This window comes from Vidua macroura, chromosome 3 (assembly GCF_024509145.1).
Source record: "Vidua macroura isolate BioBank_ID:100142 chromosome 3, ASM2450914v1, whole genome shotgun sequence".
Classification (NCBI taxonomy): domain Eukaryota; kingdom Metazoa; phylum Chordata; class Aves; order Passeriformes; family Viduidae; genus Vidua; species Vidua macroura.
Genome location: NC_071573.1, coordinates 9,821,711 through 9,838,140, shown reverse-complemented (window position 1 = coordinate 9,838,140; position 16,430 = coordinate 9,821,711). Strand labels below are relative to the sequence as shown.

Genomic DNA, 16,430 nt, shown 5'->3' with positions numbered 1-16,430 from the left:
CACAGGCCACATGCTGGCGTCATCCAGCTTCGTGGTAATTGTTTCTGCTGTTACTCAAACCTTTCCAGAGTCATCACTTCTCTAGGGACACAAAATAACCTCTCATAGGTCTCTGATGAAGAAAACTGAGGCATACAAAAACCAGCTACAGATGAGCTATTTCCCAGTGTGCTTGGCAGGCACATGGTAGTAGCCAGGTGTGTGTGTGATTCACAGGAACACTGTGAGCTATTGCAATGCTTTGGAGGGAAAAGTAAAAGCCTTTATTAGCTCACTGTGGCCAAAACAACACCTATGCAAGGAAGTACCAGACAGCCTTGTGAGCTCTTCTCTGTGTGGCATCATACACTCAGATCAGGTAGTGCAGATGCTTGGTCAGATGATACGCTACTGGATACCCTGCCAAATGTTTGAACCTTTCCTGTTATTAACAATAATCTGGCTGAGAGGTGATGCTGATGTTTACCAAGTCACAGTATAAGACACACAAAGTAATAGATAGGTTACTGATCACAATGCTGGCTTTCTGCTTTGCTTGCAGGTGACCCATAGAATCAGGTGTGTACAAAAATACCTTGTAATCGTTGCTTTGTATGGCTTCCCCATGAACAAACACAGCAATTGTTTTAGGATTTTAAGTCATCCTAGGTGTAAGGAGATGTAGTATGTCTGAATCTGCAAGATAGGAACATTTGGATAATCTTGTTACTCCCTTGGCACTGAAACAAGTTAAAATCTGGAGATCTTTCTGTCCTGAAACTGTGATCTCAGATCCAATCAGACTGCAGTGACAGAGTAGAGGGGATTAATATCTTGTCCTGTCAGGAGACACATTTAAGGTTTCACACTACCACATTTCCTCCTGAAAGAGGCTACTGGTGTGATTTACATCACTTGATACCATTCTGAGAAGGCACCCCTTTAGTTAACACATACCTTAGGACTAGAAACACAATATGAAATTATTCCCATCAGGCTATAAATCAATATCAATTAGAGCAAGTTACAGCAATGGTTCTACCCTGAGTAAGTTAGGTACTAAATGCTTTCGAAATTTTTAAATACTTTCCAAATTTTAAGTGGCTTACTTTGTGCCTTTACATTTTTCTAACACAATGGACCAAATACCGCCACCATGTAAGTGCTGCCATAACTGACATTGCTTTATCTTGCACCAAAGGCTGGGTTTGGACCAGTTATCTCCATACAAGTTTCACTTAATGAGAAATACATGACCCAGATTTCAGACGAAACGAATTAGCAGAAAATTCCTAGCCTTGTTGCCATAGTTACTTGAAACCTGCTGTTAAAGAAGGTAGGAAGAAAGGGAAAAGGATGAAAAGTAGGAAAAGAAGAGAGCAATACCATGGTCAGGCTTAGGGCGTGTGATAAAGAGAGGCAATGATCTGGAAGGAGCAGAACCCCAGTGATGACACTCAGAGCAGGTTATCCAGAAAACCAATATTTCTGCCTTCTGGCCACCATTGATTTGATTCCATGGACATTGGTTAGTTTTAAGTGGTTACCACAGTGACTAAATGCAATGCACTGGTAGGTATTAGATCTGCAGAGGCAAAAAGGGATTGGGTAGGCAGAGACAGACTTCTCCACAATTAATTTAATAAAGAAATTGCCTAATTTTAAACATCAGACTGATTGCTTTTCTACTTGCAACAATGTCTTGCTCAATCAGAACAAACCTTTTAGCCTCTGTGTAAGTTGGCAGTAGAAATACTGCAGCTCTACAGAAGCAGAACTGCAGTTGTATTGCATCAGGCAGTGAGCACTGTTCTTCCCCAAATGCAGATAGGACCAATGCACCCTGTGAGACACAGGCTGAGAGAGCCTAAGAGAGCTGCTAACTGTGCTTGTGAATATTTCCTGTATTACTGTTTTATATTCTACTATATTCTAACTTTGAAGTCTGTCACAGGAGCATGAAGAAACAGATTGTATGCATTAAAGGCTTTGGACTAAATAATACGAACATATTACTCTAATAGGATATTTTAGTATTTGTCTTTATCTCATCTTTTTATTCCTGCTCTTTTTGAGTGCCTTCACATTCTCAGAACTGGCAGGTAAAGAAATAACTTGTGTCTGCACCGCTACCTGTGTAATACAGATTCATGTGCACTGGAAACACACATAGCTGAAGTAAATGCATTTGGTAGTTTGATGCTCTACATATTAGTTTGACCATAATAGAGTTTGTATGAACATTCATGCAAGAACTCAGAGAAAACACTGGAGTAGTTATAAGACTGGTCTGTCCTAGTCTGGGACTGTATTTTCTAAGCACTTTATTTCCATGTCAAAGCCTGTCTTGGTCCCAAGGAGAAAGCTCTCCTTTTTTTTTACTGCCTCCTCAGTCTCTAAACTTACTGAGATTTTCCCCACCCAATTCTCTGCTGTGCTGTCCTTGCTCTGATGACACCATTGTGGCTTTGTATGGAGAACAAAAGGTAACCCTCAATGCTAAGGAGAACTACATTTTACTATGGATGTGTTTTCTCTGAGAGCTGGCAGGCTGTATTGGTAGCACTGGGGCCAAGAGATTTTTCTCCTGGTTTTAGAGTAGGGAACATTCACTTTATATAGAAGTCTTAGAAGTAAAAATCCTCCAAAGCAAAAGCAAAAAAATTACAAAAAAAAAACAAAACAAAAAAACAAAACAAAACAAAACAAAACAAAACAAACAAAAAAAAAACAAAACCAAAAAAACCCCAAAAAACCAAAAACAAACAAACAAACAAACAAAAAAAAAAAAAAAAAAAAAAAAAACCCAGAAAAAACCCACCCAATCCAAAACAAATCCAAAACCCCCCAAAAGAACTCCACCACCCATATAGAGCAGCATTGGCTAAAATTATTATAAAGCATGAGACAGTTGTATGAGGTTGAACAAAATTCACTATCAGTAGGTGTTATTACACTCATTAAAGAACCCTTGCAAAGTAATTCCTTCTCTTCTGACCACATAGTTATGGTTATTGCTTTCTGTCATGTAATTACCATGCTACCAAATTACTCCGTTTGAATCATAAATCATCAAGCTTCCAGATCAAGGACACTCAATCTTGCAATAGCAGAAGAGAGCTAATTTTATGCCATGGTCAGTTATGGAAAGTCTTCTCTTTCCAAAGTGACTCAAGACATCTCCAGCTCAAACTGGGGAGAAAGGGGGAAGAGACAGACCGACTGAGAGCTTAGCTGGTACACTTGAATTCCTAAGGGTGTTGTATTCCTTACCAGAAGTGTAGCAAGACTTGCTCAGAAAGGTGAGAAATTCTGTTCTGTCTGAAGACATGAAAGAAGATAGCAGCTGTTGCTATAGCAGTAACCACTGCAGCAAGAGAGGAAAGGCCATGCAGTTCCCTGTCTTACTGTGGTGGAACAGAAGCAGAACACACAGGGCAGTGCCTGGGAGCAGAGCAGCACAGGTTTCTAGTGACAGGACATGTCCTACAGATGAACATTGTTATTAAAGCAAGCTGTGAAATGAAAACCAAGTAGGTGTTTCAGGACAATAGCAAGTACAGACAAGCCCTATAATATAAATCAAAAGCAAATACTGAGCTCTAACTTATAATTAATCAGTGAAACTCACATAGCCCCATTCTTTCATCCAGTACTACCTAAGGGGAATAAGAAAAGAACAAAAAGAAGCCATTAGCACCATTAAGGTATTCAAACTCCAGAATACACCATCTCCAGTCCTCTCTCAGCTATTGTTCCCCTCTTTGGATTATCCCAAGCAGCCCCATCCTAAAACAGCCAAATGCCAGTGTGTTTCAGTGTTCTGTGCTAGAGGAGTAGGGTGCAGACCAATAATACAGTTATTTATTGCAAGAATTCCTTTTAATAATATTCCAATGATCCCCTTACACCCAACACCTTTAAACCAAGAAATGCTATGTAAACAGCTTGATAATTAATGGTTTGACTGACGCAGGCCACAAGCCACTTGGTGGCACTCTGCCCATATAAAGTATTTTTGTCACTAGGCAGACTAACAGGCAGTGGAAATCCAGCCCACACTGGATTTCCCTTCCCAAACAGGGCCAGGTCCCTTCAAGTCCCATGAAAAATGGGACTTTGTTGCTATCCCTTCCCCCTTTTTAAGTCTGTATGGGCTGCAGGAAGCATCCCTGGTTTAACATCGAATCAAAACAATGTAAAGCCCACTTTCCACCTGTAATTCACTCTTGCTCTAGTCCAAGAATGAAAGAATGTGAGCCTTAGCACAGTGAATGGATAAGGGGAAGAAAGAAGGAGAAAGGTAAAAGGAAATAAAGTATGGTGCAACTAGCAGGAAAATGAGAGAAGGAACTCTTGCAAATGGCATTCTCTGGGTAAAGGAGCAAAGACAATCAGGAGCTAATGAACAGTGATCAAAGCAGGTGAGGGCACAGTAGAGCCTGTACTGCAAGCTTCATGCAAGAGCAGCATAACACATTTCCCCTATAAAGTTCAAATTCAGTTGTAGCTTATTTTTCTCTCCAGAAGTAATATAACAAACTATAAGGTGACAAGATAATCAGCTGTCCTTACCTGCTTGTGTCTCACTACTCATTTGTACAGAACTCTAACAGTGTTTCTATTCCAGAAGATAGGGAGAAAGGGGGGGGGGGTGACTACTTTTGTGACAAGACAGCAGTGCTGAAGGGGCAGCTTTATGCAGTTACTTTTCTAAGAAGCAGCAGTCAGTACCAGCTTTAGCCATCCAGCAGACATGCCCTATTTGCCTCTTTCATATATGTCCATCAAAAAAATGTTACCATCACAATAGAAATAGAAGATGGTCAATTAAGACTTGCTCTAATTGCTAGAAGACAATATGTAATACTGACTTAGTTACATAATGAAAGCTCTGAATTCAACCCTGCCTATCACACTACAACTACTCAATCTAAGTACCCACACACATTTTTTCCTGCTGGGGGAAGAAGTTTTAGGTATTGGGATCCACAGGACACTTAAATTCAGTACATACCATTTACTTTTTGAGCCTGTTTTTGCTTCATGCTATTGCAATAATAAAGCAACACTCCATAATAAAATTACACTTTTGGGTCTGTTATCACAGTATGAAAAACAAAACTTTCCCAAGTGTTCAAGAGTTTTATTGCCATTTGGAATATGTTTATTGTTCAAAAACACTGCACTGAAAAAAACTCTGTAACACGTGTTCTCACATTCTTTGTCAATTTTACCTTTACAGCAATGTAACTTTCAGGCAGATCATGCAGGAAAACCACTCTCACAATGAAGTCAAAAACTACTGAAAGGCACTTTACGTCTTTCAGATCTTAAGACTCCAAACAAGTTTAGTTTTTGCCTGTGTAAGAATTACTTACATCTAGAATAACTCAAACAGTAGGAAAAAATAAAATTCACTTAGAACTCCTTAAAGAACAGAATCAGGCTTTGTTGCCTTCCTTCATTCAGTGCTATGCTTTTGTTTTTCCAAGCCTTCTTTAAATAGTGTGCGACATAAAAATGGATGTTAATGAAGTCTCTTTACTGAGAAAAGGCATGCAGCGAGGGAAGAGGGATGGCTGCTCACTTCCAGGCTGCCTATCTACACATTTGTTCTTGTAGATCAGCAAGCCACTGCTTAAGTTAAAAAAAAAAATAGAATAGGAATGAATGCACTCAAGTTAAATGGCTTTTAAGATTATGTTAATACATAAACAATGATACCACCTACAGTTCTGTTTACTGACCTCTGTTCATGTTGATTTTAAAATGAGTTTTGTCAAACTATCATGGGCTACTTTGTAGACTGTTAGATAAAGTTGGTTTTCAAATATTGCTTGTTATTTGGGTGGCTAATGTATTTTTAGAAGGGTAGTTATTAAATATCAGTAAGGCAGCAAGACTTTAAATATAATGGTTTACATTGCTGAATAGTACTTTTAAAAAGGCAAGATAAAAAAAAAATTAGAAGAATTCTTGGTAGGGTCATATTCATAATGGGTGTTTCTGTTTCATCCCCACTGTAATTGTCACAGCAACTGTAGATGACATGTCTTCCTTGGTTGTCATTCACAATCAATACATTCCCTGGCTTATTTCAAGTAATATATTTAGTTCTTTTTCTCCAGCCTGCCAAAAGAAAAACAGCTTTTGTAAGAGTGAATAATGAAATACAATTGCTATTAAAAAAACTTTAAGAATGAAGGACATCGGTCAGTAACTTACGCAGAGACAAGCCCACTTGCAGTTTTGCCGTCTCATTTTTAAATTTATATTTCAGGAGGTTTCATCCTGTATTGCTCCACAGTAATTTCTTGGGGCAGAAGAGAAAAAACCCATAATCCTGATCACCAGGATTGCTTGGGGCAGTGTCTGCACTGCTTGCTACACAACAAGGGTGTGAGACTGATCACAGTTTGTTCCCCAGGCACACTCAATTGGCTCCGCCTCATGTATGGAACAGTCAGCTCTGATAGGTTTTGTGTGATTTCTCTTTCAGATATACAACTCCTTCACAGTTTTATGGATGTTTCCATCTCAGGAATTAGTTACCAAGATGGACACATGCAGATGAACCAACAGACTGCACAAAACATCCCCAAAATAGCCAGCAGCTGCTGAAGGCCCTGTCTACACTTCCTCATGACTATAAGGGCTTCCTGCCTTTTCTATGCGCAGACCTCAGAAGGTTCAAAGGAGGTGCAAAGTAGAAAGTTCTGCCTACTGACAATAAGCTTGTTAACAGGTTTGCAAAAGGTAGTGAAGTTAAACAAGTTCAGAAACCATGAAGAGCTTTGCACCACAGTTAAAAATCACTAACACAGTATTCCAGGAGCCATCAGTTTATGACTTCCCCGTTTAAAAATGTGACTTGCCTGTATTTGATCAGTCGTCCTCCTTGAATAAGTTGTGCAACTTCATTAGTGAAGTGGCATGCAAAAAGAAGCCAGTTTCTTGGCTGCACTTTGTAGGCAAATCTCATGAAAGTCAAGGAGTAACAACACAGTGCTGCAAAAGATGATAGATCTTGTTAAGAGACTGCAAATATCTGCATTTTGTCGAGTCACAATTTTCCTACTAGTAAAATGTAATGACAGGCAGAAGATTTGTTGCTGCTTATGAGTTTTCCAACAGCCCTACAAACATGTCCACTTTGAGGATCCAATGAAAGAAAACACAAAATAGTGCTCATTTCTACTACACAATAAAATCTACATAGCTGCAGCTTTCCATAAAAATTGATTTTACTCATACACTATCCTGTGACGCAACTGAAGTCTTTAGTTTGTTATCTAAATTATCTCAGCCAGAAAATAAGAGTTTATCTCAATGAGACATAGTCTGTCCTACGCTATTATTCTGACAATTTCTAAGACAAATTATTTTTAAAGACACTAATCACTTAAATACAGTTCTTTCTGGGAACATTTTAAGATTAGGAGCTTTCAATGTCCAGTGAATCATGAACATTCAGAAACAGGAAGCTTTGTTATCTGCTTTCCAGAAAGATGAGAAACTATTTTGATCTACTCTCCTATCATAATTAAATACAGGAAATTACAACCCAAGAATTCTCTAGTTTTGTAAAGTTCTGACAGGCTTAAAGATAAAATTGGTAAACTAATTGTTCAAGAAAAACAGCCTTTTTAAAAGTACAATATACTTTTTTCATCCCCCAGGTTCCATACACGCACCAAACTATATATACCTGCAAAAATTTTAAAAGGTGTCTCAACATTGCTGAGCTGGGTAGCTGCCACCAAAACACTATTTGCCAAACAGTTTTGCTGTACTGGAGACTACTTAAACTAGTCTTTTGTCTCAAGGAAGCTGATTAAGGGACTGAATTACTCTAAGCAGAGCCTAATGATAATGGGACTATAAAATTTCATAAGCCAAAAGTATTTTGCTTGTGGGAAGAAGAATTACTCAGAATTAAGTTATTTAGTGAATTTAGGAAGAGATATAATGCCAAAGTTAAGCTAATAAAGTAAAACTGCAAGATTTCTAATCCTAGAAAAGAATTTAAACATAGAGACAGACATCTAGGCAAAAACTGTACATGTTCCAAAGAGAGGTGGAAAAATACTGCTTATGCATTTAAATAAAATTTCTCATTAAGAGTCACAATAGTCTCTCATAGACAACTGCTTTGCAAGGAGTTAAAGCCTTCTTTGCTGCTTCTTGCACCCTGCTGACCAATCATTACCATTTCTTCACTTTGTCAGTGCTGATAAATATTTAAATCTCACACTAACCACAAAGGATCATTGTTCTTTATACAAATAATAAAACTGAATAAAGAGATACATTTTGAACAAGTGTGTGCAATAACTTAAGATAATAGGAGTTATACTTCAGGAGACAGTCTGGTCTTGAAAACTGCTAAGGGTCAAGAGCTGCCTGACTCTCCCCTCCCAGATTAGTAGAAAGCTTTCCAAAAAAGAGCCCTGCAGTTTTTCAGTACCTCAATTTAAATGACCTCTAAAGTTATGTAATAAGATATTTGATATCTACATCTGCTTTGATCACAAGTTTGCAGACAACTAATAACATAGCACTGCTTAAATGACAGAACCTGTGTTCTAGAGTCAGTTTCCTAACAAGAAGTTTGTCTCAGGTCTTACCAAATGTCATTCTGCCACTAATAATTTCTGGTGATTTCTTCATGTCATTAAAAGCAGCAACAGGAAGACCCCAGTTAGCAACTGGCCCCCAAAAGTGCTGTGAAGAGGGAAAACAAAAATAAAGTTAAACAGAAACAAAAATCTCCTGCAGTATTCTTACAGTTTTTTCTTAGCCACAGAAAATTAGAAGACAGGGTTATTGGTAAAATTCCAAGAAAAGACAGAGACTATTTTAATTTATGTTTTAATGTAAGAGAGAAATGAAGCCTTTCTTTTAGTGGGATCTACTCTTCAGAAGGAAAGGTAAAGGAACGTACTCTGGATCTTATTCCTGATCAGAGAGGAAATATCTAGAGCCATTGAAATAGAATTTAGTGTAATTATAGCTCAACAGTCATCAACCACTTGACTGGCATTGTCAGATACTTCAGATTTATAGCTCACTTCTGCACAGAGAATTAGCATTTCCCTCTTTCAATTAAGACTCCTCAAAACTATAATGAAAACATAAGGACTTGATGAAGTGAGGAACAGAAGGGGTTTTCATTTTATGCTGAGGATGAAGAAAAGCTCAGCAAGCATCTTCTTGGGAGTGCTTACACCCTCTCTTTGAAAGAACAGGGGCCAGCAAGCAAAGCAAACTGTTACCTTGAGCTTCACCTGCAATTGCTGAAACCATTTGGTGATAACTTAAACTCAGTGATTCAACAAATATCAGAGGAGAGCAGATAGCAACAGATGTGTACACAGATAGAATAGAGACAAGTGTAAAGGATCAAATCAGAAAAAAAATGACAAGTTTATTTTGATGAGTATTATCTAAAAGACTCTAAACTGAGAAAAATTGTGTCTTAAGTTCAATTTCTGCTACTGTTATGAGCAACAAGGCCCCACCAGAATTCTTTCCACAGAAGATGCCCACAGTATTTGCCTCATCTTCTTCTAAGTAGAAACTCATTCTCAGAAGTAACTTGGCCAGATACAACAAAAGAGATGCACCTCCCAAGAAAAAGCTTTGCAGATACCAGCTATATCTATTCTTTTAACACTTTCTGTAAATGGAATGTTTAATGATTTGGAATTCTCAGGGGGTATTTAAATTTCTTGCAATTTTAATTCTAAGATACTCTTGCCAGTCTTGCTTGTGACAGTACAGTCAGACTAAAAGTGAACTTGCTTCCTGCGGTTGCAATAGAAGAAACTTAAATAGAAAAAAAGTGAGTTTAAGTTACACACAGTTTTGATAGCTCAACTTCAGTGCAATATGCAAAACATAGTATTTCTGCAAATTCAGATTTATAACAGTATTCTTAATAACAGAATAAAAGCATTTGTTTGCTATATTCCTAGTGGTAGGAAAATTGACATCTGTAGTGGTTAAAGCACCTCAAGCGCATCAGAGCTAACATGGCATAACTGCGGAGAGTTGCATGAGTACATGGTATTTACTCTGTACCACCACACCAAAGCAAATTCAAGTGGAGAGACGCTACTTGTACTTGGTGATGGTTTTATAGCCATTTCAGGGGTCTCATTTGAACAACTGTAGTCGATGAAAAATAAGCTTTTTTCTTTTTTTCTTGAATCTCTGAAATATTTACGGCTTTTAAGAATCTGAGTGACAACTTCTGTTGTGAAAAGTAAATGAAATCAACTTGGTATTTTTACTTAACTAATTGCCATTAGTACTTAACCAAATAAAACACCACAGATTATGGACCACTCTAATCCAGGCTGTGCAAACTGAAGAATCATCAGTAAACAAAAGTACTGCAACAGTAGCTTTTCTCTGCTGACAAGGAGTTTTATTTGGAACCTTGAGATGGCTATCAGGCTTTAAGTGCCTCCAGGCAGGCAGCCCTTTGAAGTCTCACAAAAATTAAAATAAACCTATAAAGTTTGTCTTTTGTCTAGGTAGAAGAGCAAATCTTCCATAACAGGCATAAAATTCGCACTTCCAGTTTCAGGGGCAAACTGAAAGGGTCCAGGACAGAAGAAGAGTGTAAGGTGAGTTATTTTGTACATTTATTGTCTGGCATGAAGGCCATTAGAGATAAGCCAGGTAGTTTGGTTATGTAACATTATTGCTGTTGCATAGAAGGGTTTCACACCGCTCTGATCTCCTTAGCAAAAGAGCATAGAAAAATAAAAGCCCCTTTAAGACACTCTGAAAGAGCTAACACTTGGTCATCTTAACCTCAGACTTGCAATTAAATATTCCTTGTGCATTTCTTCTGGGGGTTTGTAGTATGCCTTTCAGGTGCAGACAAAGTCAAAGCAATACTAAGGGAAAAAGACAGCAAGTTAGTGAAGTTAGGAAGAATGTGAAACCAGAAATCCCCTCCCTTTTCTTACCGTACTGTTAAGTGCACCATCATTGTTTTCCGTTCAAAAAGCACATGAAAGAAAGAAGAAAAAAAAACACGTTAGTTTCTTTCATAATCTACCTCAACAAAAGCATTCCACAAATAGAAAATAAGTAGAAGTCAGAAAGCTGTCACGGCATTAACTTTGAATAATGTATTTGTGTTAAAAAAAATCCCATTTCCCACAAGAGCTATCACTGTGACAAGTGTTTGCTGCTCATCTTCCCAGCTACGTAAAATCCCATATGGTCAGTAGGAGACATTCAACCCTTCAGAGCACCCAAGATCCCACCCCAACTACTTTAAAGGATGCCAGAAGACATCAAGTTTTGTCATAACAAAGCTAAACAGCTAGAATTCTTCAGTGAAAGCTTTGAAGTCACTTGGAATTCTCTGTATACCTCAGTAAATAGGTCAAACCAAAGATTGCCAGATATCTTCCTGTCACTGCATTTCTTCCTTCTTGTGGCTGTACCAAACATGAGCTATAACACATTCTCAGTGATATAAGCAATCACACTTTAGTCATGTATTGCCTTCGTTTCGGTGTTAACCTAGGTACCAGTTTGTGTAATAACTTAATGATCTATGCACAAAAGATAGACTACATCATACATTTAAGATTGTTTGTTATGAAGCTTTTGTAACAAAAGCTTGCTAACTTTTAAGCACCTCTTTATAAAGATACTGATAAGACTTAGTTCTGAATTATGACTTACAAGAAGGCATTTCTTATGAGAAATAGGTAGGCTAATAGAAAGCCTGAGTTGGAGAACACTTTGTAACTATCACTTCCCTCACACTGATTTCCATGTTTTTAGATCACCATTTTATAAATAGCTATGGTAAGGGAACAGTCAGGTGTACTTAGGAAATCAGATAGGATGTGTGTTTCAGTGAGTCTTCACTACAAGTTAGCTCAAGTTAGCTTCATTTGGATGCCCTTGACTAGTCTTAACCACTTGTTTTCTCTTTAACTGAGCTGCAGCAACAGTTGACTAAGTTCACAAGACAAATGTAAACTTAAATTTCTTCATAAAACCCAAACTAAACAAGTTCAGATGTGTCTTCTGGCACCACATTCTTGTGCCAACAGAAGTCAGCCTTAATTTTTAAAGTGTAAGTTGCTTCCAGAGAAGTGAAAGCTAAAAATAGAACCAAACTGATACAACTTTAACAGAGTAGGCAGCTCTGGCTAAGGTCTTACAAGGTTGTCCTAACAATCACATGGGAGTGGAACACTTATAGAAGAGGGCAAACCAAGGGCACATACACTGTCCCAGGAAACAGGCATCCAGCCCCAAAGCTCTGCAGCCAAGAGAGTTGCAATGCATGCACCACATCCAATAGTGAGGATACTGCACTGTGTGCACGCATCTATTTCTGAAGTGACTCCATTCCAAATTATTAGTTTCCAAGAACCTCAAGAACTAAATTCAGTCCCTTGACAAAGAAAACATCGTACTAATGTTTTCAGATCTGTGAACAACAGTTGGATTTACTCAGTTTCCAAGTGTCAGTTTTCTGTATTAATGTCTAGACAAGACAAGAGGAACCCACGGGTGACAAGACTTTGTATCAGTACCAGGTTCATTCCAAAAAGACCACAGTGGGAAACACTTAGTTTTCTAGAATTTCTGCATCTATTTCCCTCATTCTGGGAATATAGTAATAAAAGTATTAGTAGGCCAGAGACCATTCTGCAAATATAGGTGAACTGACACTATGTGTTTTCCCCATACTGCCATCCCCTAAGTGGAAAGGGCACTACCGTTCTGCAAAAGGGCCGATTGTTCAGTTCTCAAGATTGTTCAGTTCAGTTCTGCAAGACAAGCAGGTGCTGTGTCCCTCAGTTTCTAGCCCACATCACAGAACTTTAAAATAAAAAGTTCTTACGTCCTCATGTTTAAAGATTTAGTGAGGAGAACTGAAGATGAGCTAATTTTAGTCCTATGACCAATGCTAACGCCTCTGAAGTTTACTTAAATTAAAAGAAAGTTCCTAGACTGCTCACATCAGTCTAAGTGCTCAGGCTTTCCAGGGAATGAACTATCTCTATTTTAAAGCCCCCTATATTAACAGAGTCCCTACATTTGCATTAGTGCTGAGTCATCAGGAAGAGATATTTCAGAAGTGCCCCAGCACACTGCAATGTCCGTGCTTATTTTGCTGTTATCAGGAGATTTTTGTGTTCCTTGCAATTCATTATGTGATGAAAGCAATTTAGGCTTCTACCACAAGAAAATGACAGCTTGTCTAGAATGATGTCTTCACTCTTAGAAGAGGAGGGAAACTGTTTTATTAGATGTTTTTCAGAAGATGTTTTAAATCAATAGGCTAGGAAATAAGAGGATGCAGTTGCCTACTATTGGTGGTTTAGATAATATGACTATAGTGACAGCTGTCATTTTTATAATCTGGAGAAAAAAAAATGCAACTTCAGGTTCACAATACATAGAGATACCAGTCTTTAATATGATAATCAGCTAGTTTTAAATTACATTACTGCTGCATTTTACAGGAAGCAGGAAAAGTCTGTCAACAGCTTTTGTTCTTTCTATGCTCATTTTGAAGCATTAGGACACAGGGTAAATTTGTATTCATATGATTTACAGCTATTCAGATCCCTATTAATCACCACTTGAGAAAAGCCAGATGTGAAACTGGCAGAACAATTAATTTTAATGACAGTTTTAAAAGCAATTTCTCCTGTTTCTTTGTGCAAGATCCAAATGCTAACCCATGACATAATGCAATTCTAATGCCAGATATATCCACCTGAGCAAAGAAGCTGAAACCAAAGCTACTTATTCCAATAGATGTCTTCAAGTTTTTGATTGCCCCAAGCCATAATAAGTCATTAATTCTGACAAACAACTTTCATGTTTATAAAGCCTTGATTTTCTGCAGTGATTAGATGCTGATTTTTAGAACAGACACCACAGTCTCAGAGCTTTAAGGACACTTTTACTCCATGAGCAAAGAAAGGACTTTTCTTTAGGGTAGAGTCCTGTAGTCTGGAGAAAAAAAATCACCTTCAGGAAGACATGCAAAGAGATAGCTCTCCATTTCTTCTTATGCAGAAGACAGACAAGTCTTTTACTGACAGCTATTTAAATATTAACCTTAATTTTAAAAATTAAGCAGGTATCTTGGTATATAGCAATGCAAAACACATTCCATCCACAATGGTAGAAACCTGTGGAATGCTCTTTTTACTGAAATACAGTCACATATGCAGCTTGTTTGAAAACTACATTAAATACAGCTGAATTTTTTTTTTAGAAAAACCCTCTCAGTCTAGGGTGAGGATAGAGATATTTCCAGTAACTGTGATGACATTATGAAGCAGCTGTTATCTCATCTGGATGTTTGTTTTTCTAATTATGAAGCAGATTAATGGTTTAATGGCTATTTACCTGCTTCACATGAATGCTGTTACAATTAACTAAATGTTAACACTCATATGCATATATGACACTTACATGGCATCCTCAAGACCTTAAAAAGGAACCACAGAAGCCTGCTCTGGACTTCTGTTTTGCTTCAAGGTTGTTCTCTTCCTTCTCATATTTTTGCCTCACAATTTTTGTGGATTTTGATTTTGTGAATATCAAACAAATTGAGCAAAGTTTCCAGTGCCTCACCATCCCCACGGTAAAACACATCCTCCTAATATCTAATCTAAGTCTAGCCTCCTGAAGTTTAAGGCTTTACATTATAATCCCTTGTCCACGCAGCCTTACACCATGTCCTGCTACTCTAACCAAGATGACGTTTCTCAGCTAACAGATGTCCTCCTACATGCTTGCTCAACATCAAACACCAGTTGCAATAGATGTAGGTAAAACAGCAAGCAATAGCTATAGTGAAAGGTTGCTCAACCACCTTTATTAGAAGAGATATTTTTTATTTGTTTAGTTTGTCAAACAGCCTGTCAGCTAGAGAAACTTCAGCCTGCCTACCCGAGACTGTTCCTGCACAGTGGTTCAGCAAGATTTAAGTCAGCCAAAACTGTTCTTTAATGCAGTCGTATAGTTTCAGTCCAGAGTACCATATCCCTTACCACAGTACGCAAGACAAAGCTTGACACAAGCACTGAGCTGTCTGGGAGGTGACTTAAGCCACGTTCCCAGGACAGCGGGGCTCTAACAAGCCCCTGGAAAGAGACACCTACTTACGGGTACTCAGATATCCAAACAACCGATCATCAGACTACAGCCATGATCAAGCTCGCTTCTGCCCAAGGCAGAGCGAAGCTCTTTCTGCCCCTGTGGCAGGCAGCAGTCAGGCTGTCCCGGTCCCGGGCTCCCGAGCCCGCTGCCACGCCGTGCCTCAGCCAGCCCTGCCCGCGGCGGGGCGGCACTGGCGGCTGTCACAGCCGGGACGGGAAGGTCACGGAGGGGCGCAGCTACAGCTTCAAAGCGCGCCGCGTCACTTCAAGGTCAAGGCCGGTTTGCTCGGGCCGGGGCGGGACAGTGACAGTCCCGACCGCCCCCGGGGGCCGAGGTGACGACGGGCGAGACAAGGGGAACGACGGGACCACGACACCTCCGGGCCGGCTCCTCGCTGCCTTCTCCAGCCGGCAAGCCGCCGGTGAGGGCGACCTCGCCAGGGGTCAATCGCTGCCAACCGTCCGACCCCGTCCCGGGCGCCCCGAGGTTGCGGGGAGCTGACGGGTCCGGGGACCGAACGCTGCTCCCTGCCACCCCAGGCAGGGCGGTAGGCTCGGCGATGACACCGCCCACGCCGCGCTCACCTCATCAGGTAGTCCCTGAATTCCTTGCTGCGCACATAGTCCGCGGCCTTGCGGCCCAGCGCCGCCGCCATGGCGTCTCGGCGGCAGTGGGGTGAGGGATCGCCCGCCTGGCCCGGCCGCCTCGCGCCGCGCCGCCGCCGCTGACAACTGCCCCACGCGCCGCCCGCCGCCCGCTTTACGGCAGCGCGAGCCCCCTCCCCGCCCCGCCCCGCCCCGTCGCCGCGGCGCTCTCGCCGCCCATTGGCCGCGGCGGCCCCGCCCCCCGCGCGCGCCCGGCTTGGGGAGACGGTCACGGGCAGGGGGAAAGGCAGGGGCCGTAAAGCAACGCGGCGGGAGGAGTGGGGGGAGAGCGTCGCAAAGCGCGGCGAGGAGCGGTCGCCGTGGGCCGAGCCGCCGGCATTCCTCCGCAGCACGCGGGCTTGCGTCGCGCGGCGGCTCCGCGGGCCGCGATTGGCTGCGGGGCCGCGGCAGGTGGCTCCTCATTGGCGCGCGCCGCCCCTCGCGGGGCGTGTGGCCCCGCCCCCGGTGGCGCGAGTGCGGCGTGAGGGGGGAATGGGGACGGGCGGGGCCGGGTGACACAGCGACGGTGACAGAGCTCCGGGAGGGACTGAGCTGGGACCGCGTGGGGTTGTCCTGTGTGGAAACATTCCAAACCCACCTGGACGTGTCCCTGTGTCACCTGCTCCGGGTGACACT

The 16,430-nt window shown here is 40.8% G+C and overlaps 1 protein-coding gene across 1 annotated transcript; it reads right to left on the bottom strand.

Moving 5' to 3' along the window:
* Window positions 1–5,110: 5,110 nt before the first annotated feature.
* Window positions 5,111–15,902, bottom strand: MPC1 (mitochondrial pyruvate carrier 1). The gene is made up of 5 exons (XM_053974400.1): window positions 15,735–15,902; window positions 10,965–10,968; window positions 8,610–8,706; window positions 6,858–6,990; window positions 5,111–6,111 (listed from the first exon to the last, which is right to left on the bottom strand). The coding sequence occupies exons 1-5, from the start codon at window positions 15,803–15,805 to the stop codon at window positions 6,093–6,095; spliced, it is 324 nt and encodes a 107-aa protein (XP_053830375.1). The 5' UTR covers window positions 15,806–15,902; the 3' UTR covers window positions 5,111–6,092.
* Window positions 15,903–16,430: the final 528 nt, after the last annotated feature.